The sequence below is a fragment of the Arvicanthis niloticus genome, chromosome 14, assembly GCF_011762505.2.
Source record: "Arvicanthis niloticus isolate mArvNil1 chromosome 14, mArvNil1.pat.X, whole genome shotgun sequence".
NCBI lineage: Eukaryota > Metazoa > Chordata > Mammalia > Rodentia > Muridae > Arvicanthis > Arvicanthis niloticus.
This window is the reverse complement of record NC_047671.1, coordinates 14,841,342-14,863,585: the sequence shown is the minus strand read 5'-3', so window position 1 is coordinate 14,863,585 and position 22,244 is coordinate 14,841,342. Positions and strand designations below refer to the sequence as shown.

General features: G+C 48.0%; 1 protein-coding gene across 8 annotated transcripts in view; it reads left to right on the top strand.

Annotated features, from left to right (window-relative positions):
* Myo5b (myosin VB) overlaps positions 1-22,244 on the top strand; it is a 301,927-nt gene that overhangs the window by 234,654 nt on the left and 45,029 nt on the right. For all 8 annotated transcript variants that reach the window (XM_034518119.2, XM_076912462.1, XM_076912461.1 and 5 more), the window contains 5 exons: positions 5,270-5,381; positions 8,058-8,269; positions 10,302-10,458; positions 11,179-11,418; positions 18,017-18,250. In XM_034518119.2, coding sequence (XP_034374010.1) covers positions 5,270-5,381; positions 8,058-8,269; positions 10,302-10,458; positions 11,179-11,418; positions 18,017-18,250 — 955 coding nt within the window. The remainder of the gene's footprint in view (positions 1-5,269; positions 5,382-8,057; positions 8,270-10,301; positions 10,459-11,178; positions 11,419-18,016; positions 18,251-22,244) is intronic.

Genomic DNA, 22,244 nt, shown 5'->3' with positions numbered 1-22,244 from the left:
GGCAACTGTGTTTTCTGTGCCATTCACAGCAGCTGTGTCATCCCTCGATGTCTCAAGCCTGGGGAACTCATTCTGCGAAGGCATTTTTCCAGACTAAAGGCTCTGATGAATGTTTGCCTAGCCTGGAAGCAGTCACAGCCCTGGGCTTGCTCCACATGCCCAACTATGACTGTTTGGCCAGGCCAGAGTGCAGGTGAAGGAGGCCATTTCTGAAACAGATGCATGATACTGAAGTCTAGAATGCCCAGCTAGGCATTTAGCATATGAGTTAGAATCCAGGGAGAAAGTCAGGGCTAAGAAACTGGAGAAGCCTACCTCCAGAGTGGCTGGGACACCACCATAAAGCACTGTCAGGAGCTGGCATAGTCTTAGTGTTTTTCTTCAGCTACTAAGATAGAATGAATTCTTTTGCAGCATACTGAGTGAGAGAAAATATTTCAGGGTCACTTGACAGGGAAGGGTCTATACTGTTTAGATGACAGCCATGGATCCTTGTTAAGGCCTTCTGGACTAAGATTATCAAGTATTCTATAACAAATAGAATCAAGTTCTTGCAAATATATCAAGTTCTTGCAGATATTGAGGGCCTTTTGTTGTTGTTCTGGATCTCAGTGAATGAGAGAGTGTTGATGGTCCAAAGTTGCAGGATGCCCTGTGTTGTATGGGATTTTCCTACACTGAAGAATTAACACCCTAAGCCCTTAGCACCCTCTTTAAGAGGCACTGGTAGAAAAGGTTTAACCAGGAGGGTCCAGCCATTTGAATGGCCAATAAAAACTATTCAACTAAAATAAGCAACTGGTTATAAAGACACCACACTAATAGGTTCAGAGGTGAGGGGGATTGAAGAGTCTGAGAGAAACAGTGGTCAAAGAAGGCTGGAGTTTAACAGAAAAGAACATCCACATGCTAACAGACCTGCAAAGGGTCTCAGAGCTTTGGGACCCAGGATAGACTCAGGAGCATAGAAAGCGAAGAGTCTGCAAAGCAAAATCTAGGCCAGTCTGAGGCCTTACTGAGCTGTCTTCCTCTACATTGATACAATTACATTGAATGTGTCGTATTTTAGCCACCATGTTCTGTGGCCAGAGGCCATGTGTGTGCTGCAGATAGAAATGGCCAGTCAGAAACACCAGCCCTGCTACCCACGAGACACCAGCGTGGGAGATGGCTCTGCCAATCTTCCACACTGTCTCCACAAGGCTGGGCCATACCCAGACCATCCCGACATCCGTGCAGGCCCAGTAAGAAAGTGAGACTCTAATGCTTAAATATTAATCAAAGGCTTTATATATTTAGTAATGCTCAATAACATTTGTTTCCCAATTAGCTAACCTAAATAAAAGTTGTTACCCGCGACTGCTCTCCATACCTGCATGGCTCTCCATCCGCCTACATCTCTACTCTCCCTAGCTCCTCCTCTTCTCTTTCTTCTTCCTCTCCTTACTCCTCCCACCTTAGCTCCTCCTACATGAACGCATGTTCAAGTATGTCCTGTTAAATTCTCCTTTGACAAAAGAATCAAATGTTGTTTTTATTTTCACTCTGCAGCTTTTCCTGTTTCAGGCAAGGAGACTTTTCTGTGAGGGCTTTCTCTCTAGACACATACAGGTCCATGGAGAAGAGAACCCATGTTGATTGTGGACTCTGTGGGCAATAACGTTACTATAGGCCTTCTGATGCCAAGGCCTAAGAGCAGACTCACTTCCCTTAGGCTGTCTCCTGGGGGAACGAGTTCCTTTCCAAGGCCAGGGACTCTAGACAGCAGCCCTCATTGCCAGCTTCACTATGCCACCCCCTCCTTGTGCAGATGAATTTCAAAACGTGTTTGCAAGTATATATAAATATAAAAAAGGACTGGTTGCCTTGAGTAGGAAGGAACATAATGGTTCTCCCAGCACTCATCTGGTGACTCACTGACCACAAAAGCCCAGGCACTTTAGTGAGATGTGTGACTGTTTTTTGTAGACAGAGGAGGTAACACATCCAGCCAGCCTTAGTCACAGTGATGGCCAAGGTTGGAGCCAAGCTTCTGTGTTCCTGTGCTCTGAGCTCAGTACAAACTGGATTTAACATCTTTGCAGTCACACTTCCCCACCCTCATAATCTCCTTGAGTTGTGGATCTGTCAGCAGTAAGAGATTTTTCAAATTAGAAACATTTAAGGATTTCAGCCCGCCTAAATGTTGTCTTAATTATTTCCCAGAAAAACTGCAAACTCACAGGGACAAATAAGTACACAAATAACCGTGATGCAGAATGTGAAACGTGCCCTTCAAGAATCAAGGGAGACAGTCAGGAGGAAGTGCCCAGCAGCCTAAGGGAAAGCACACACCAAACTCCAACATTCTGAGATGCATGTGTCAGTGGCGGGGAGTGAAGGAGGGGCAATGGACACAGAGACTTAGACTCCAGGAAGCTCCCTTTCACAGGCACTATTCCACTGGGTTCCTAGCCAAGCACATCTTTCTCCAGGTAGAAGTATCAGAGGGCAGGGCCAGGGTAGAAAGTGCGTAAGAGAGTTAGCTACTAAACAAAATGCACATTGGTTTACATTTAGCTTGGAAAAGAAACTTACCAATTTCCATCTGTAAGGTACCTGTTAAAGGTGGCAGGTATCCACAGCTGGACGGTGGGAAAGTTTCTGTTCACTGAGTAGACTGCAAAGGGTAAGAAGACTCCTTTCCTAGTCCCAAGACCAAATCCTCAGGGGCTCTAGGTAATATATCCCTTCCCTCCCTGAAAGAGTCCATGCCAGTTAAAAACCAAGAGATGTAAGACAAAGTAGATTAGTGATTTCCAGGGTTTGGCAGAACTGCTCTGGGATGAGAGTTCTTTTGATGGTTGTGAACATGTTTTAGAATTGACTACTATGAATAGTTCCCACAATTTCACAAATACACTAAAAGTTATTTTAACTGTATACTTTAAGGGAATAACTTTGGGCCTGAAGATATGACTCCGTGTCTAAGAGCACTGGCTGCTCTTCCAAAGGGCCCGGGATTGATTTTTAGCATCCACATGGCATTCCACAACCATTTATAACTCTAGGCCCAGGAGGATCCAGTGCCCTCTTCCAGCCTCCAAAGGCACCAGACACATATGTGGTGCACAGACATACATGCAGACAAAATACCAAACACATAAAAAAATCATAAAAGGATAAATTTATATCATATGACATCTCAAAAGCTTTTGCTTGTTAAAAAGGAGCAGACTGAAGCTGTATGCATGGCACTCACCTGTAATCCAGCATGTGGGAGGTGAAGGCAGAGAAGATTCAGAACTCACGGTCCATCCTCAACTTCATGGTAGCCTAGAGGCCAGCCTGGAGTACATAAAATCCTTTCTCAAAAAGGAGAGGAACTCACGGAGGCAGTGGTGGCGCACGCCTTTAATCCCAGCACTTGGGAGGCAGAGGCAGGCAGATTTCTGAGTTCAAGGCCAGCCTGGTCTACAGAGTGAGTTCCAGGACAGCCAGGGCTATAAAGAGAAACCCTGTCTCGAAAAACCAAAAAAAAAAAAAAAAAAAAAAACCTGTCTTTATCCAACTATGTCATAGAGGGATAAAAACAGATAAATAGAAGTGTCCTTTGGTCATTTCTGCTTATATCAGTCTGTTTCCCTCCAAGGCTTAGCTGCTGTTGCAGCCAAGGGGCTCTGCTGAAGGGGGACACATTGAGTGCACTATGCCTCCCTCCTGGAGGGTTCCTGGAACCAATAGCATTCCTTTCTCTGAAGCTTGTAAAGGACCCTCTGAGACCAAAGAGTCCCAGGGAAAGGAACACCATCTGTTCACTCTCCACTAGCCCCGAGCAGGTTGGTGTGAAGTAGCTAGACAGTCGCTAGGCAAGGCCACCAATGAGAGGAGGTGACAGCTGATTCGCCTCAGTTATATACCTAAAGCTATCTGAACAAAGTTCCAGTAGCCTGTCCCTACAGACTGGTGTGGAAGCCCTCCTGATGTCTCTGAAGGGACAAGTCAGCCTCACTCTGCACTGGCCTCAGAGCGATGGAGGTGGGTCATACTGACCTCCTGATCAACTAAGGCTGTATCTCCGAGCCACCTTGGATGGGGGCTCATGTTGACGCTGCCACTGCATGAGGAGGTCATGAGCATTTCTGAATCAGGAGGTGAAGTAGTGATGATGTGAGCCAAGACAACTCTCCTGAGGAGGAGCAGTCTGTTCAGGAGATGCATTTGTTTATATGAAGCCAGTCTCAGATGCCAGGGGTAAGGTGAAGGCCCTCTAAAGACTACCAAAACATAGCCAAGAACTCTGCCCTATGTGGGCAGTGGGTTACAGTTCTCTTCAGTTATTTGAGGATGAGGGACTTCTTTACAGGGAGATTAAATTACCCTGATTAAGAGAAATAATAATAAAAAGAGAACCCACCACCATGGCTTCTTAAGCTGTTGGTGGCAATCCTGTAACTGGATGTGGGAGATACGGGGTAGCTTGATGCTGTGCCCATTTAGCAGATTAACAGCAATAGGCTCACCTCTGGAGCCTATGAGCACCTCAACCTTAGGTTCTTGGCCAGATTTCCATTATTGGGCATGTGTTTCCTTGGGTGCAGAGCAGGCCTTAAATCTAATCAGAAAGCAGGTAGTTAATCTTAACATCCAATCAGAAAGCAGGTAGTCAGTCTTACATCCAGTCAGAAAGCAGGTAGTCAATCTTACATTCATGCCACTATGTATCTGTGGGCACCTCATATTTCTTTATGATGCGTTATCAGTAAACGTTTGGTTTGTGTACCTATTTTACATGCCTGTTTGCTTGAGATCAGTAAAGAGATACCTAGTGAAAGGGAGTCTGGGGCAGAAAAATGTCTAAGATGACCTGTTCTGTCTTCCACATTAAGAGCAGTGATCTAAGAGGCCATGATGGAGACACTGCCATTCTCTTCTGCATTTAGAAATGTGGTTACAAAGATCTCTGGGTTAAAGACAAAAACCAAACCACATGGACAAAGCTGTGCCTAGGTAAGGTGCCCAGCTTCTTCCATGGTGGCAGCAGAAGACAGGGCTCCATGGGTGTGGGAAGAAAAATGGAAACCCTGGCTCTGTGAAGGATGCCTCCCAAACACACAATTTACACATCCCAACTTCAGGAATCCTGGCATACTGGAGTTCCTAGGAGGTTTTAGAAAGGTCAGAACTCTTCTGAGACTGGCCTGAAGCTCCTACAATAACTTTGTACAATAGCCTTGACTCTATGAGACTGCATCCAAGGTCACCTGATCCACCTTGGCTTTTCCTCCAGGTGGACCTATCATGACTTCTTCAACCGGTATCGGGTGTTGATGAAGAAGAGAGAGCTCACCAATACCGACAAGAAGAATATCTGCAAGTCTGTCCTAGAGAGTCTCCTCAAGGTGATCCAGCCATAGGAGGGCATGGACCAAAAGCCCCTGTGGTAGAGGGTGAGGGTAGGGGCTACTTACAGCTTGGTCTTCATCCCTGCAAAACTACTAAAGATGTTGAGCCGTTTCTTACAAGAGACTGAGGTAAAAGAACCCCCTTCCCTACCTATAGCAGCTCCTGCCTTTCCACATCAGCACACAGGGAGCAAGGATCACGAGGATGTGTAAGCAACCCCTAGGGGTGGCAGCTGCTGCTCAACCCAGCATCTCTGGCCTCTCAGAGCTGAAGTACTGAGTGGAGGTCGGATCTGTAACCAACCTTGGCTTGTTATAAATGAAGCAACAGATATTCTCAGGCCTTTGGGGGAAAAAATTGTTTGGAATGAAACAACCCAAAAAATCACATTCTGAGGCTGGAAAATTATAAAACCAGAACCACGAGGGGCGAACCCTTAAATATTCTAGTACTTCCTGTGAGTTCAAGAGGTACAGCAGCTTATAATGATCTGTGTCTCCATAAAATGTTAAACCATAGAAAATATCCTTCAGAAGATGGATTGCAAAATAACCAGCTAGGACGGTGCTTACAGAGTGGTAGTGTAGTTGATTGAAGGTGGTGCTTGGTCAATGGGACTCTGGTTAACCATGGTCTTGTTTTGGTTCATCCGTCAGCATGCATGTTTTGACACCTCATTTTTCATGGGTTAAGGAAATGTGTTCAAGCTCCCCTGAGTTCAGTTACTCTCTAGCACTGGGAGTTCCTTCCTTGTGGGTGGCCTCAGGGTATATAGTCCCCAACCCTATGACCGCCTTTCACTTTGTCCACCCTTACCTGCATCCCTCCAAGGTTATTCCATCCCCCGATGACGGAAATGATGTACAAGAAGTGGCTGTGAATTGCTTAGGGTTTCACAGGCAGTCAATGTACAGTGCCCACTTATGTGAGGTGATTGGTTAGGGCCACTGTGTGCAGCTCTCTGTCCTGGAGATAGGCTGCTCACTTGTGCTTTGATCAAGACTTCCCCAGAGGTACTGTATCTCTTCCCCCATTTCCCCCATTCCTTAGGCCATGTCTTCCAGAATCAACATTCCCACTAAGTAGGGCTTTGGCTGAGCCATAGGTTAACCTTGAAGACTACATGCCTGGTCCTTCCCTCACCAGAGTGTTCTGTATACTTAGGAATAGAACGGTCAGAGGAGCCATGGGGAACAACAGGGCTCACTAGCCCCTTCCATGAAGAGAGGCTGTTTGTTGGTAGACACTTCATTAGGCTACTGCTGAAGGCTTGATAAACCAGTGTAGCTAGTAAGAGGGGAGATGGGTATTCTGGTAGACTCACCCCCTCCAGGGCTTTCAGAATGCTTTCCCACCCTTAGCCTCATGCAGCCTGTCCTGTACTCTCCGAGTGTATACTGAGTTCCTTCTCTGCTCTAGTCAGGAATGTCCAGAAGGAAAAGTATGAAATGCCCCACAGACTTGCCTGCAGGAAGTGTTTTCTCAACCAAGGTTCCCCTTTCCGCGTAACTACAGTTTGTCTCAAGCTGACAAAAACCAGTCACCGTGGTGTATGACAGAACTTGCTCCTTCCTGCCTGTGGCCTTCATACCAGCACACATGCTTAGATGGCAGTTGTTTGCAAAGAAGTCTCAGCCATCAATGGATCACTCTTCCTAAGCTTGTCCACAAGTACCCTGCTGGGTCGTGTCTCCTTATTGGGGTGAACACAAGAAAGGGCAACTAATTCTAATCCTATAGATATAATTAAGACAGTGATTATATGTTTGGGGGGAAAGTTCATAATGGAGTTTTATTTGAATGTTATTTGCAGTTTATAATTATTATATGTACATTACTTTGATCATTGAAGTAACTGTCCAGTGATTACTAGACCAAGTCATTGCTTCCACAAAGGCCCCGAACCCATGGCTACCACCCTCATTTCGTACCACAGCCCACAAAGCCTCTGGTGGCTGGTTCCTTCCCATACCCACCTTCAATTCTCTGTATACAGCCCCCTCCTAACTCTTGGAAGCACAGGAAGGTGGCATCTGTTCTGCCCTGCTCTGTTAGGATTCTCTGTCCTCGCCTTCAATGGCTGTCCCCTTTGGTTCATACAGATCTTTGCCTACCTCCATAGGCATAACTGCCTAAACCAGTGGTTCTCAACTTGTGGGTTATGACCCCTTTAGGGGTCACACATCAGATATCCTGTATATCAGATATTTACATTATGGTTCATAACCATAGAAAAATTTGCAGTTATGAAGTAGCAGCAAAATAATTTTACAGCCGGTGCAAACTTGAGGAACTATATCAAAGGGCTGCAGCGTTTGGAAGGTTGAGAACCACTGGCCTAGAACATCCTTTTTCAATACTGCCTATTTGTTTTTCTTGCTAATCCTCCCCACTCCTTCAAACCAAGTTTCCTGGTTACATTTCTACCTGCCCTCCCTATGGTACTGGACTTTTGAGGGCAAGTATCTTTTAGTGGCCATATCCAGGGTCCATGCCTATCTCATCGTGAAGATTCAAGTCTGCTTTATGAATATTGAGAGTCTAGGTATATCTACTAGACAGGGGGCAGAGGGTACACATGGAATCTGGCAAGTAGTTCTGCCTTTGAAGGAAAGAGTAGTAGTCTGTGCACAGATCACTAACCAGCCAGTTTTCCTCCCAACTTTGTGAAGGATCCAGACAAGTTCCAGTTTGGCCGCACCAAGATCTTCTTCCGGGCAGGCCAGGTGGCCTACCTGGAGAAGCTTCGGGCAGACAAGTTCCGGGAAGCTACTATCATGATCCAGAAGACGGTCAGGGGCTGGCTGCAGCGAGTGAAGTACCGTAGGCTGAGGACAGCTACCTTATCCCTGCAGAGATTCTGCAGAGGATACCTAGCCCGCAGGTGAGCCATGATGGGGTCTATCTGGAGTCAGGAGGAAGGGAAGGGCCTCTTTGTCTAGAATTATAGTGCTTCCTCTGGGGCCTCTCTGCTTCTTAAATTGTTCCTAGTGACTGTGTGTATCTCTGTAACGCCCTTCTTGCTTCAGGGAATAGATCTAGCTCATGTGTCTCCTGATATTCCAATCTGTCCCCAGTCCACTGACACTAAACCTAGTACTGTCTGTCTGATTTGGGCACAAATCAACCATTTCTCCTTTACCTAAACCCCAAAGTGAAAGAATGTCTTTTAGGAAGAAAGAGATGAGTTTAGTTAACTTGCATGTAATCTCATTATATATACTAGAATTTCAAATTCCCTTGAATTCCAGTTGGTGCTGGAAAGGTATGGGGGGAGCCCTTCTGTGAATTACCCTGCACGGAGACAGCAGAGAAAGGACACACCTCCTCCAGCCATAGCAGCTACCATGCAATAGAGGCTGCCAGGCTCCCTTCCCTACCCAGTGCCATGCAAAGGGAGCTACTGTCACCACTCTCTGCCTGACTGATGGCCCTTTGCTGGTGAATGGTAGAGTGGCAGAGGCCATCTCCATTGAGGCCTGTGTAAGATGTCACCTCTTCCTAGGCCTTTCCAGGGTTTTCACATTGAGATCCCCCTGCCTCACAGCCGGGCTCTCTCCTGTTGTCCTTGGAGAAATGGTGGAAATTAACATGAAATCGTGTGGTTCAGAGCCAGTTTCTCAGATGGCTGCTCAACCCCACCTCCATGAGAGACAAAGACCCCAGCCCTAAGTCCCACTAGACTTGTTTTGTGTGGTAAAGCTGGAGGTGCTGCCCTTGCCCCCGCCCCCCCCCCCCGTGCTCACGCACCCCAGGTGCTCACTCACACACAGCCAGAGGTAGCTCATGCTGCATCACCTCTGTACTGTTGAGACAAGCTGGAGACGAGAGGACAGTGGCATCAACTCTGAGTGGCTCCTCTCAATCCCTGCCCACGAGTTCCGTCATCAGCACTTGTCCCTCACTGGGGAGGCCACCAGCGTGGATCTCCTGATAGTGACAGTGCAACAGCAAGCTGCATTCTTCCAGCAGGGAGCATGTGATCCATGGATGAGGCCTCGTGTGAAGAAAAGACAGACAGATAGACTAGGGCCCCCTGAACCTCAGCACGTAGATGCTGGCTAGAACTGGGGAGCATTCCTTTTCCCAGGAAGCAATTTCTTGGGTCCTCTCCACCAGCCATGATTCTGATCTTCTCCAGAGCCTTTGCAGTGAGCTTGGCAGGAAGGGTAAGAAGTAACCATCTGGCTCTCTCACTGAGGTGGGCGGACAAGTGAGAGGGCGGAAAGTTTATAGGAAATGAGAAAACTGCAAGGGCCCGTTGCTGGCCTGGGTAGGGGTTTTGGTTGGTTGGTTTTTGATTTGTTTGTTTGTTTTTAGGGGTTTTGGTGGGGTTTTGTTGGTGGTGGTGGTAGTGGTGGGTTTGGTCCAGCAAACACTTGCTCTATTCTAGCACTGCCAGGTCCCAAACCAGCAGCGTATTTGAAGTTTATCTCTGAGCTTGTGGAGACTGAGGTTCAGACAGCAATGTGATCCCCACTGGCTTCTCTTTCACAGGACCCAGCACCCACATGACAGCTCACACCTTGTCTATAGCTCCAGTTGCAAGGCTTCTGACACCCTCACATGGACACACATGCACCAATGCACATAAAATTTTAACAAAAGAACAGGAGATGCTTCGGGTACCATCAGAGGGCGCCTGATGCAAGGAGCAGTCTGATGTGAGGGTCAGATCCAGTCTGAGGCTGACACCAGTAGAGAGACCTGTCAGAACACAAGGGGAAAACTGACTTTGCTGGTTTTGAGCTCAGATGCCAAGCACTCAAGGCAGTGGTGCATTTGGGAAAGGTGGCGTGAGTCAGTCCAGTGGATTGGGGGGATGGGAGAGTCCAACAGAGGGAAGGTTAGCTCTGACTAGCTCAGGCCAGCTCCCTTCCCCTGAGGCTACCTGTTCTCCGTCCCCATCATTGCAGGCTGGCTGAGCACTTGAGAAGAACCCGGGCAGCCATCATGTTCCAGAAGCAGTTCCGTATGCTGAAGACCCGGCGAGCCTACCTCAGGGTGCGCAGGGCTGCGGTCATCATCCAGTCCTTCACAAGGGCCATGTTTGTCCGCAGGAACTACCGCCAGGTGAGAATCTGCCCTGAGCATCTCACGTCACCATCCAGCTCCACTGCACCAGGGCCACTGCCTCGTTCTAATGAAATAACTACTGGGCTTCCCAAAACTTTAAGCTTCTTAGACTATGGTCCCTTCTGTCTTAGTATTTCATTGCTGTGAAGAGACACTGTGACCAAGGCAACTCTTAAAAAGGAAAACATCTCATTGGGGCTGCCTTACAGTTTCAGAGGTTTAGCCCATTATCGTCATGGTGAGAAGCATGGTAGCATGTAGGCAGACATGGTGCTGGAGAAGCCAAGAGTTCTACATCTTGATCTTCAGACATCATAAAGAGACTGCATGCTATGCTGGGCATAGCCTGAGTGTATAAGAGGCCTCAAAGCCTGCCCCCACAGTGACATACTTCTTCTAACAAGGCCACACCCCCTAATAGTGCCACTTCAAGCAAAGCATTCACACACATGAGTCTGTGGGGGCCATTCCTATTCAAACCACACCTAGCTGGTAAATAAGGGTAGAAACAAGAGTTTGGCAGCCACTCCCTGTACATATGGTCTACAGAACATAGCTAAAACTTCTGATCAAATCCTCAGATGTTATAGGCCACATATGCTTGGTCTCCTAAACCCAAGGCCAGGCCAGCTTTCAAACCCTAGATAGTTACAGAAGCTGTACCTGTCTCCATCCTTCAGAGCAAACCCACAGACTGAGTGTGCTTGTCCTCACCAGGTCCTCAAGGAACACAAAGCCACCATCATCCAGAAGTATGCCCGGGGCTGGATGGCACGGAGCCGTTTTCAGCGGCAGCGGGATGCAGCCATTGTCATCCAGTGTGCCTTCCGGAGGCTCAAGGCCAGGCAGGAGCTGAAGTCTCTCAAGATCGAGGCCCGTTCAGCAGAGCATCTGAAACGCCTCAATGTGGGCATGGAGAATAAAGTTGTCCAGCTACAGCGGAAGATTGATGACCAGGTCAGTGGTAGAAGTTTCCTCTACAGGTGTTGAAGCTTGTGGGATACTGAGACATGTTTGAGAAGGACCCCAAGCTTTCTCAGGGAGTTGCAGGTACCAAAGACCTTGGGAGCATTGCCCAGGCTGTATGAATAGTTACTGAATGTGATACACAGAATAGTGTCACTCACCAACAAAGATACCAGGCCGTAATCTTCAGGATCTGTAAACGTGCTCCCTCACACACCAAAAGAAACTTGCAAGAGTGTGTAAGTTAGGGGTGTCTGGATGGGAAGATAGCCTTGGGCTGTCCAGGTGGACCTCATGGGATCATAGCACGCTCTTGAGAGAGAGTTGCAAACAGAGTCAAGTAACAGGATGCAGCAGGCGCAGAGCCACACGCTCCAGTATTCAGGCCACCTTTAGGAGCTACAGATAACAATGGGAGATTTTCCCCTGGAGTCTATAAACAGCCATAGTCCTGCTAGCCGCCTTAGAAGTTCCTTCTAGAGCTGCAGAATAGTAGCTTGCATTGTTCTGAGCCACCAACTTCATGATACTTCTTAATGGAGCAATAAGAATGAGAGTCCTGTGGCCCTGCCCCTCCAGAGGCTGCAAGGTATAGCTACAGCAATGGCCATTGCTTAATGAGGCTTCCTGTGTACCTGCATTGTGTTTCCCTCTTTGTTTACGACAGTCCCCGTGAGGTAAATGTTGGCATCCTGTCTGGTATGACATTGGTATTGCATTGTTTAAGCTTTTACCTCAGTCTGCACTGCTGCCTTCACACATCACCCACCTGGGTGAGCAGTGCGTGGATGCTACAGCCCACTGTGGGTGGAGTTCTGTGAGAGGATCTGAGGCAAGCATAGGATACTGGCTTCTTTGGGGTCATGTAGACTCGGGTAGAGTACAAGTTGAAAATAGGTTCACAGCAGTCAGGTGGTCCTCCATAGCCCAGAAGACCTTTGCTTGGTGCCGAACTATGTCAGATATTCTATTAGGTTCCAGGTAGGAGGGACCATGGCCCAGGTTGTATGCTATATTATAGAAATAAATATTGGTATCAAAGAGATTTTGGAAGCTTCTCATAACCTCAGAGCGGGAAAATAGACAAGTCATTTTGGTTTTGATTTTTTTTAAAAGCTATTCTCATATGGTCCAGACTACTCTGCAGTTCCATGTATACCACTGTGATTTTCTCGAGTATCCCAAAGCCTGTGGTGCGTGGTTTATGTTCACTCATGTGTGAGCCATATAATAGATGATCCTCACATGACTTTGTCATTTTGAAGGATGGTGGGCTGGAGATATCAAATATCTTGGCAAGGCCACAGAGGTATAAAGTGTTAAAATCTGAACTGCGCCCCAGGTTTCATCATACAGCTAGCGTGAAGACAGTGCTGGCTTCTTAGTCCCAAATGTCACCAAAGAGCTGGTCCTGCTCTGTGTGCTGTTGTAACTGAGCTGGGCTCCCAGAGAGGAGATGAGGGGATGGTGTGGATGTGAGGAAAAGAAAAATCTGGGAGTATGGGGTACCAGCCATAGCACTGGGGGACTGGCCAATGGCAGAGGGGGACTGGCCATGGCAGAGGGGGACTGGCCATGGCAGTGGGGGACTGGCCATGGTAGTGGGGGGCCAGCTATGGCAGAGGGAGACACTTGATCTTAATGTGCCCATGCTATACTAAGCATTTTTGGAGCTTCTCATAACCTGAGGGCAGGAAAATAGGTGAGTCATTTTGATTTGGTTTGATTTTTTTTTACTGTTAGTTTTAAAGATAGACTTTCATGTAGTCTAGGCTAGCCTGCACTCCATTTACAGCCAAGAATGACCTTGAACCTCTGATCTTTCTGTCTCATGTCCTAAATGCTGGAAGCACAGGGGTGGGCTACCAGGCTCAGTTTTATGCCCTGCTAGGGCTCACTGCTGCTTCATGCTGCAGGGCAAGCGTTCTGCCAACCGAGTCACATTCCCAGTACAATGAACCAATTTTTGGCTAAGCCAGCTGTCCTACACATGAACCCCAATCTGGATACAGCTAACAATGGGACACTTTGCTTTCCTGCTCTGGGCAGAGACCATGCTTCTGGAAGAGCCCTGGGTATGTGTTCTCTGGGAGTTACCCAGAGTACTGGCTTGGGTTCTGTCTTAGTCAGGGTTACTATGCTGTGAGAAAACACCATGATAAAAAAGCAAGTTGGAAAAAAAATAAATAAAAATAAAAGAAAAAGCAAGGAAAGGGTTTATTTGTCACTGTTCATCAGCAAAGGAAGTCAGGACTGGAACTCACACAGGGCAGGAACCTGGAGGCAGGAGCTGATGCAGAGGCCATGGAGGGGTGCTGCTTACTGCCTTGGCTTGATCAGCCTGCTTTCTTATAGAACCCAGGACAAAAAAAGCCCAGGGATGGCACCACCCATTGGGCATCTCCCCCGTTGATCACTAATTGAGAAAATGCCTTACAGCTGGATCTCATGGAGGCATTTCCTCAACTGAGGTGCCTTCGTCTCTGATGACCCCGTGTCAAGCTTATACACAAAACTAGCCAGTACTGATGCTCAGTATAAAAAGACAGCCCTCCCAGTGTGAGCTTGGGACACTTACTGCTACCCTGTCAGCCTGTGGTAACACAGCAAGTCAAGGAGGCAGTGACCAGGGGAGAGATCTGTGAAAATACAAAGTACTACGGTGTTCACTGTCTCTATCAGGACTGTCAGTGCCAGTGACCACCTGAGTCACTTTTCTAGACACACAGTGGCCAGAGAACAAGGAGACTAAAGCCACTGTTCCTATTAGGGAGGAGCATCTGTATGCCCAGGCCATCCTGGCCCTGTTTCAGATAGTGCTCAGTATTTGCCTTGTTGGTGTGTGAGGTCAACTCCAAAGGATAAAGAATAACTGTACTTCCCACCCCACATGCTTGAACATCAGACAGAAGCAGATTTGAAAGGCCTATTTTTAAATGAAGCTCTTGCCTTAAGATTTCTGCTCGGCAAACATCTGTGAGCAGTGGCAGATGCTGTCACCCTGGGCAAGGATCCCTGTATGCAGCAGGTAATCAGGGGACACATCCTGTGTCTTTCTCTCACTGTTTCCTGTGTGGTTTTTATGCCAGGCACTATTCCCATACACTATCTTTACCACTGATCTTTACCACGCCTACGGGATAAGTATTGCTATCATCCCCATTTTAAACATGAACAGGCACAAAGGGGATGGATGAGTAACCAACCACAGGGCACACAGCCAGGAAGTAGCCTGGCTGAGATTGACACTGCTTTCAGGTAGGCTTTGCCACCTCTGCCTGGGTTTCTAGATCACTCCCATCAGGAGGCTCTTGGGATACCTAAGGAATGCTCTTCAGTCCAAACAGAGGCTCTCCCATCAGTTTGGGGTCATGCTCATGAAAGTCTTATATCTTCAGGACTGGTGAACAATGTGTGGCACCTGTGATGGCAGAAGCATGGGCACATATCATTGTGTGAGCACACATGGGCACACATCACTGTGTATGCACACATGAGCACACATCACTGTGTGGGCACACATCACTGTGGGCACACATGGGCACACATCACTGTGTGGGCACACATGGGCACACATCACTGTGTGGGCACACATGGGCACACATCACTGTGTGGGCACACATGGGCACACATCACTGTGTGGGCACACATGGGCACACATCACTGTGTGGGCACACGTGGACACACATCACTGTGTGGGCACACATGATATATGCTCAGGCACTGGAGATCCCTTGCGAGACAGACAAGCTATTGAGAGTAAGTTGAGTGTCTTTTCCCCTGTGACTCCTAGAGCTAATCTAGGCAGCTGCTCTCTTCAGTCTTTAAGCCAGAAGAAAAGATGTCCATTGCCAGAGATAAAGCATCCCAAGTCACTTCTCAGAATACATGACATGGGAGGCAGTGTCTCAGCCACAGGAGACAGGAGTCTGGTGAGAGTATTCCCACTAGCATGGGAAGGGCAGGGAAAGGCAAAACCAGGGGCGATGAGCACCCCAAGTTCATGTCTTAAGGCTGAGGACCCCCCAGCTTCAGAAAGTAGACTGCACCAAGCTTGTGTGCCATCAGCACAGGACAGAGTCACATGAGAGTCCCTCAGAAGGACACTGGCCAATCAGGAGCCGAGCTGTCCCTGATGCTAAACAGTTTTCTTGTGGGTTTCTAGTCTCTGACGTCATAAGCCACCTTCTTCGTGGTGTCCTTCACGATACCTTTCAGCAGCAGAAACAGAGACCAACCCAGAAACCTGGTATTCGCCCTGTTAGAACTATATGACAGTTCAACCAAAAGGACAGAAGCCCATGGACTTGGCCAGTATGATAGACATGGCCAGATTTTTAGTTACTTGTAATAGAACTCAAGGCTCTTAAGCCCTCATAAATATAAGGTTGTGCTTAAATATTTTTTATTAGGCAAAATATAACCTAAATCGACGGTTTAGTCAGTGTCCTTTAAATCAATTAGATTAGGCATAGTTAATAGCCACTAAGTAAATACTACATTAGTCCGTATTTTATGATTCTTGAGGGCATCCATACATGTTAGAAAAACAGTGTGCAAAAAGTTACAGCTCTGGGACTTTTCCACGACCCAGTATTCACTGCTGTGCACTGTTCAGGGGCTATCAGTCACCCTCACTGAAGGGGATGCTAAAAGACATGAAGGAGGTGTAGGACTCGCCCCAAGTGGGGGCTCATCTGCAGGAGGCTGTTTTGGCTTCACTGTGGTGAAGACTCTTGCAGTAATTTTTCCTCTTCCCACACCAGCCCAAGTCTAACTGGGAACCACAATAAGTCTGGTTGTGTGGGTCCCATGCTTAAGATACAAGACAGCCATGGGATGCCAGATGCAGGGGTTGTTTGAATGTCAGGGGGTGGTGGTGGTGAGTGGGCGTTGGGACTGGCAGACACAGAGGCTTCTGTGAATCAGCCTAACGGACTCCATGGAGAACACCGGCCAGTGAGGCTCTGACAGTTAACTGAGCACTGACTGTTCGGCACATGCCAGATAAGCCCTTTGTTCCCTACGTCTCAATAAGGACCTTCTCAGATGGGAATTTCTCTTATCTCTTATCTAGTTTAGATGGGAAGAAGTGGGCCACAGAAACATGAGTGACTGGATCAAACACACAGAGGGCCAAGGATGAGGTGATCTCAGGCCCAGGCCTGGCAGCAGCAGCAGACACCCTTTTCCCCAGTGTTTGACTCTGGTCTCTAGTAGCATCAGGAACAGGAAAGCTGGACCTTCCAGAGACATCTGCATTCCAAAGTGATATATTTGACCATAGCAGGGTGAGATGTGCTTGCATCCGCTGCCTCCACTGCAACATGTTCCTCTCCTCATATTCCAACCAGTTCCATCCAGGCTCCTCCTTGGCCACCTCTCTACCTTTATTGACATGACCCAGGCCATGCCAGTGACACTTGACAACCAATCTGACCTGACTCACATCCCAGAGCAGTCATGAGGACAGAGTAGCTAGCCAAACCTGCCTTCCACTGCAGACCCAGCCCCTAGTGAACAATTCACACAGGTGTTGCTCTTTCTAAATAGATGCTTCTTAACTGGATTCCTTTTAGATTCTCCAGGTGAGGCTGATAGCAAGCCCGGATGCTCGGAAAAGCAGGCTGTGTGCTTGCAGAGTGGGGAATCTTGCACACAAGGACTATATCACTTGCATTCTCAAGCAGGGCTATGTGTGTGAGCCATGTGCTGCTATGTAGCTGCCAACAGCTTTTCCTTGAGAGTTTCTGTGAGGCTTAATGTTTCTGTGAATTAGTCATTGATTCCTGAGGCCCTGGCTTATTGGCATTTTAGCTGACAGCCCAGTTCTGCTTGGAGTTTCTGTGGAGCCCAGCAATGGAGAAGGATGAGTGAGTGCAGTTTGTCTGCGTTCTCCCTCCTCTGCTCCACTTCCCCTGCCTCCCAGCCTCTCCGTCCTCATTCTCCCAGCCCTGACTTCTGCCCACCCTTTACAGGAGCTTCCTTCTGGAAGTAAGATCTCAGGGCCTGCTGCACACATCCGCTGACTGCTGATTGGGCACAGTCTGTAGCTGAATGTTGTCAGATATCAATCTCTCCAGTGAGAGTTGTGTGAGCCATGTTGACAGGTGGCAACAGAGACCCTGGGGCCCCTTGGAGGGCCTCCTTGAAAGAGAGGATATTGAAGGGGTCCTTTGTCTCGAAAAAGGGATTAGGTTACAGCTCTTTGTGCCTGTAAGTCCAGGGCTAGGAGCTCTTGATGCGAAGGGGTGGGGAGTCCTAAGAGGCCCAAACTGTAGATCCAAGAAGCTGGCTCCATGATTCCTGTGACAGCAATCTTCTCTGTGAGTGCTCACATGTTTCCCCTGGACTGTTTCCATGGCAACACTGCTGTTTGTGTCTCCCTCTGCTTCTAGGTCCACACATGAGTTTAAAGTGTCCAGGGATGCCCCAAAACTGCCTGTACTGGCACGTATTGACTCTGAACTTTAATTCTGCCCTACAAGTCTTTTTCTGGTGACCTTCATGATTTTTCCTCGTCTGATAACTCTCCCTTTTTCTTCTTTATTACCCGCACCCCCACCCCATCTGCCGATGCTCTCTACAGAACAAGGAGTTCAAGACTCTGTCAGAGCAGTTGTCTGCAGTCACCTCCACACATGCCATGGAGGTGGAGAAGCTGAAGAAGGAGCTGGCTCATTACCAGCAGAACCAGGAGGCTGATACCAGCCTTCAGCTGCAGGAGGAAGTTCAGAGCCTGCGCACTGAACTACAGAAGGCTCAGTCGGAGCGCAAGATCCTAGAGGATGCTCACAACAAGGAGAATGGCGAGCTGAGAAAGGTATGCATGCACTGGAGGACTAGGACCGGTGAAGGGCTGGTGGGCAGAGCACCTGTAGGAGATGTTTTCTCATGCTGAGGAAATTTCCGGGATTTCCAGGGCTTGTGTCCACAGACAAGCCACCCTCATTTCATAAATGGCTGTGCATTTGGATCTTATGGCAAATGTCTGATCCCTGAGCAAGTGTTGAGCTGGTATCATTAGCTAAGCCTTGTGGCATCCCTTGGGAGAGTAAATGGCATCTGACTTTGCTCATCTTTCTTAAAGCCTCGAGTCAGTCCCCAGGGAAACTCTACAGATCTAGCCCTTAGTGAGAGAGGTGACAGGTGCTAAGTGTTCCAGGACTTCAGCAGCCTGTAGCCATCATGCCCACCAAGAAACCCTTATGTTTGGGCGGGGGGGGGGGGGGGGCGCGTCTACCCTGGCTGGAGCCAACTTTTCCGCTCTTGCTCTTCTTCTCAAGGCTTACTTAAGGAAGTCCATGAAATGGGACTTCCTGTTGTTGCCTGTACTGCTCCTGACTTTCAGCTACAAAGACGCTCTTCTGAACTCCCAAGGCAGATCTTCCAACAAGGGAAAGTCCCACGGTGCCATTGGAGGGATGTCTATGGACTGAGAATGCCTGTGTCCTCCTCCCCATCCCTACCACGACCCACTAGATGTACTATAGTACATTGCCCACACGTTTAGTATCTGTCCAACATACAGAGCAGAGTCACATGGCCTGGGAACCTGAGGAAGGAGAGTCAGTGTTGGTTAGTTAGTGCTGGAAGAAAAGCTTAGAAATTGAGACAATGCTGGCACCCCTGGGCACACACAGAAATACTGACCCTAACCCTACCTGTATTGTCAGGTGTGTGCAAGAACCCCTACCAGCCATGGTGCCCATGTGTAGAGGGGTGTGTGTGTGTGTGTGTGTGTGTACACATGGCTTTGCTCATCTCTAAGATTGCTCCTGAACTGGCAGACACATGCAATCTTGTGTGTTTTCTAACTGAGGAGCAGATTTCATCCCTGCTTTCTGGTCTTTGGTTCTTCCACTGCCCTGGTTCCTCCCCCAAGCTGAGAATTATGAACTCTCATTTGCCTTCCCTGCTTCCCACAAAATTTTTGAATCAGTGTCTCAGAGCACCTAAAATAGCTGGGTTTTCCAGCCAAAGGTAGGTAAGGGTTTGTTGTAAGAAAACTTCCTTGGTAGAACAAAACAGAGAAGCAACATCTCTTTTAAAAATGGCTGTTACCTAGGGGCCTGTTGGCCTTGGAATTGAATATAACTGGAGGTTGGAGGGGAGCAAAGACACCTGCTCCCCGTGCCGTCTTTGGAGATGAGGTTTCACTCTATAACACTGACTGGCCTAGAACCTGCTGTGTACACCAGGCTGGCCTCAAACTCACAGAGATCGACCTGCCTCTGCCTCCTACATGCTGGGATAAAACCCATGCACCACTGTACCCAGTTAAGACCCTCCTTTCTAACTCCAAACAAACACATGCCTAATGTGAACAACCTCAAAGGCTGGGCATAAAGTGATGAAGTAAGTGGGGCGATCACACTTTTTAGGAAATGGGAAACAGACATTCTCCTTTCTGTCGGCTCTGCGGAACCCTTTATTGCAGTAGTTGAAGAACGGTCAAGGGACAGCTGCTCCTGGTTTCTATTCTAGGATCTGCCTAGCTGGGGGTTTAATGTTCAGCAGAGGCAGTCTGCAGCCTGAGCACTTGCTGAATGATAAGACAGTTGGTTTCCTTCTGGTCAGGTCCAGGGTCTTTCTCTGCATTCAGTAAGATTGATGAAGCCAGCAAAGCCCAGGGACAGAGCCGGCTGCTGGTAGATGTTTAATTAATGGGTTTGATGTTTCTGTCAGCAGAAACGGCAAATGCTGTATTGGAATTGGCATGCTGGAACACTTGGGATGGCAACCTCTGATAATTTCACCTGTTAGACCACATGGCAGTGCTGTGGGCTACCACAGGAATCCATCTCTGTGTTTGCAGGGCATGGAGCTGCCCCCGCCACACCCCCACATATCATTTTATACTAAGGGAGACATTACTTCAGCCTCTCCACAGAGAAGCTCACTAGAATTCTTTGTTCCTTTTGTTGCATCTTAAAACCTCAGCATCCCTCTCTGGCTGCCTTCATGCAGCTGTGCTGTTTTGTGTGCCCTTGCTATCTGGAAAGGAGGTGGCTCCCTGGGCTGCCCTTGGCATGGAGGCAGTAGCTTTTAATTCAGAATGTGAAGCTCTGAAGGTTACACTGAGCCTGGCTCAGTGCAAGGTTGCAGTGGAAGAGGAAAAGTGACCCGCAGCTTGGCCCTGAGGCAGCCTTGGCATGGCCCGGATGTCTAGTGGGCCCGAGGTCCTGAGTGCTCACACTGGTACATCAGGTTGTGTGTGCATCATCTTATCAGTCATAGAACTACCTCACCTGATGGGTTTCCTTGGCTGACTCCAGTGTGTGGCCTTAGGTTTGAGATTTTGCTGAGTGGAAACAGGGGGGTCTGTCTGGAGAGAGTACATGGCTCTCGGGTATTGAGTCCTCAGGGATTCCTGAGCCTGCTATATTCAGGGTTGCATTCTCATTGGCTCAGGATTTGTGGTTTCATGAAAAGGCTGACAGTTGTTAGAAGGAGCTTTAACTCATCTCTATGGGCAACAGATCTTGCACAGAATGATAGAAGTCATTGTCCTTCACTCGGCAGGCGTTTACTGAGTGCCTTGTGTGTCAGAGACCATTCTACACAGCGGAACAAAAATAATAATCAAAAAGAGTTTTTTCATTCTTAGAAAACAGAAGGTAGAGATCAGAGTCCTTCTGAGATTATCCATCATGTGCTATATAAGAAAGGTGAGCAAAGGAGATGGAGAGTGACCTTAGGGGGCGGGGTATGGTTCAGCCAGAGTGCCTCTCTAAGTGAGAGGTGAGAGTTAGCCGTGAGGACTTTTGTGCTGGTCCTGAGTTGTTCCAAGCATCCAGGAGAAGAAGGGTACTAATGATTTGTCAGAGAGATGGGGGTCAGACCTGGAAGCGCCTTCTGATCTCAGGAACAGCTATAGCCTGTGAAACCTCCAGAGAGAAGCAGCTCTGTCCTTTGCATTGAGGCTCTGTGAGCTTGGGAATGACTGAAGCACATCTTCTGGGCTATCTTGGAGATTCGAGTTTTAATCTACAGATTAAACATTGTAATCTGTCTCTCTCTCTCTCTCTCTCTCTCTCTGTGTGTGTGTGTGTGTGTGTGTGTGTGTGTGTGTGTGTGTGTGTAGGTCAGAGATATCTTTTAAGAGTCAGTCCTCTCCTTCTACCATCTGGGTCCTGGGAACTAGGCTCAGACTATTAGGCTTGATGGCAGTCACCATTCTCTCTGAGATACCATCTCGCTGGCCTCTCACCCCTTCATTTTTAAACTATTTTAAATTTATTATTTAAATTCATTACTACTATTCCTTTCCGACTCTTCCCGATGCCCCGCACTCCAAAGCGTCATGCCCTTATTTTTTATCTTGGCTTGAATAACTCCTTGAGTCCGATTACTGCTGCCCATATAAACATGGTATGGGGCGTCCACTGAGTCACGGGCAACCTACCAGTGACCATGTCCTCAAAGGAGAACGACTCTTCTTCTCTGAGTAGACATCAGCTACCCGTAGTTCCTCCACCAAGGGTGGAACCTCTAAGTCCCCTGCCCCATCATTGCTGGGGTTTTTTCCTACCTTGATCATGTGCAGGTACCCACCACTTCTGTAAGGTAGTGTGAATAACAGTCATATACAGAAGTTGGTATTCTACACCTCTCTCTTCCTCATCCTCCAGCTCTTTCTCATCCTTTCTGCCCATTCCTCTGTAGTGTGCCCCCAAGTCTTGGGTGGGAAGGAGGTAGGACATTTGATATGGATGACCCATCCACAGCGAGCACTGACAGTGACTTAAACTTGGCATTTTGACCAATTAGGACTCTGCACCAGCTACAACCCATGCAAAACTTAGCTTCTCTGA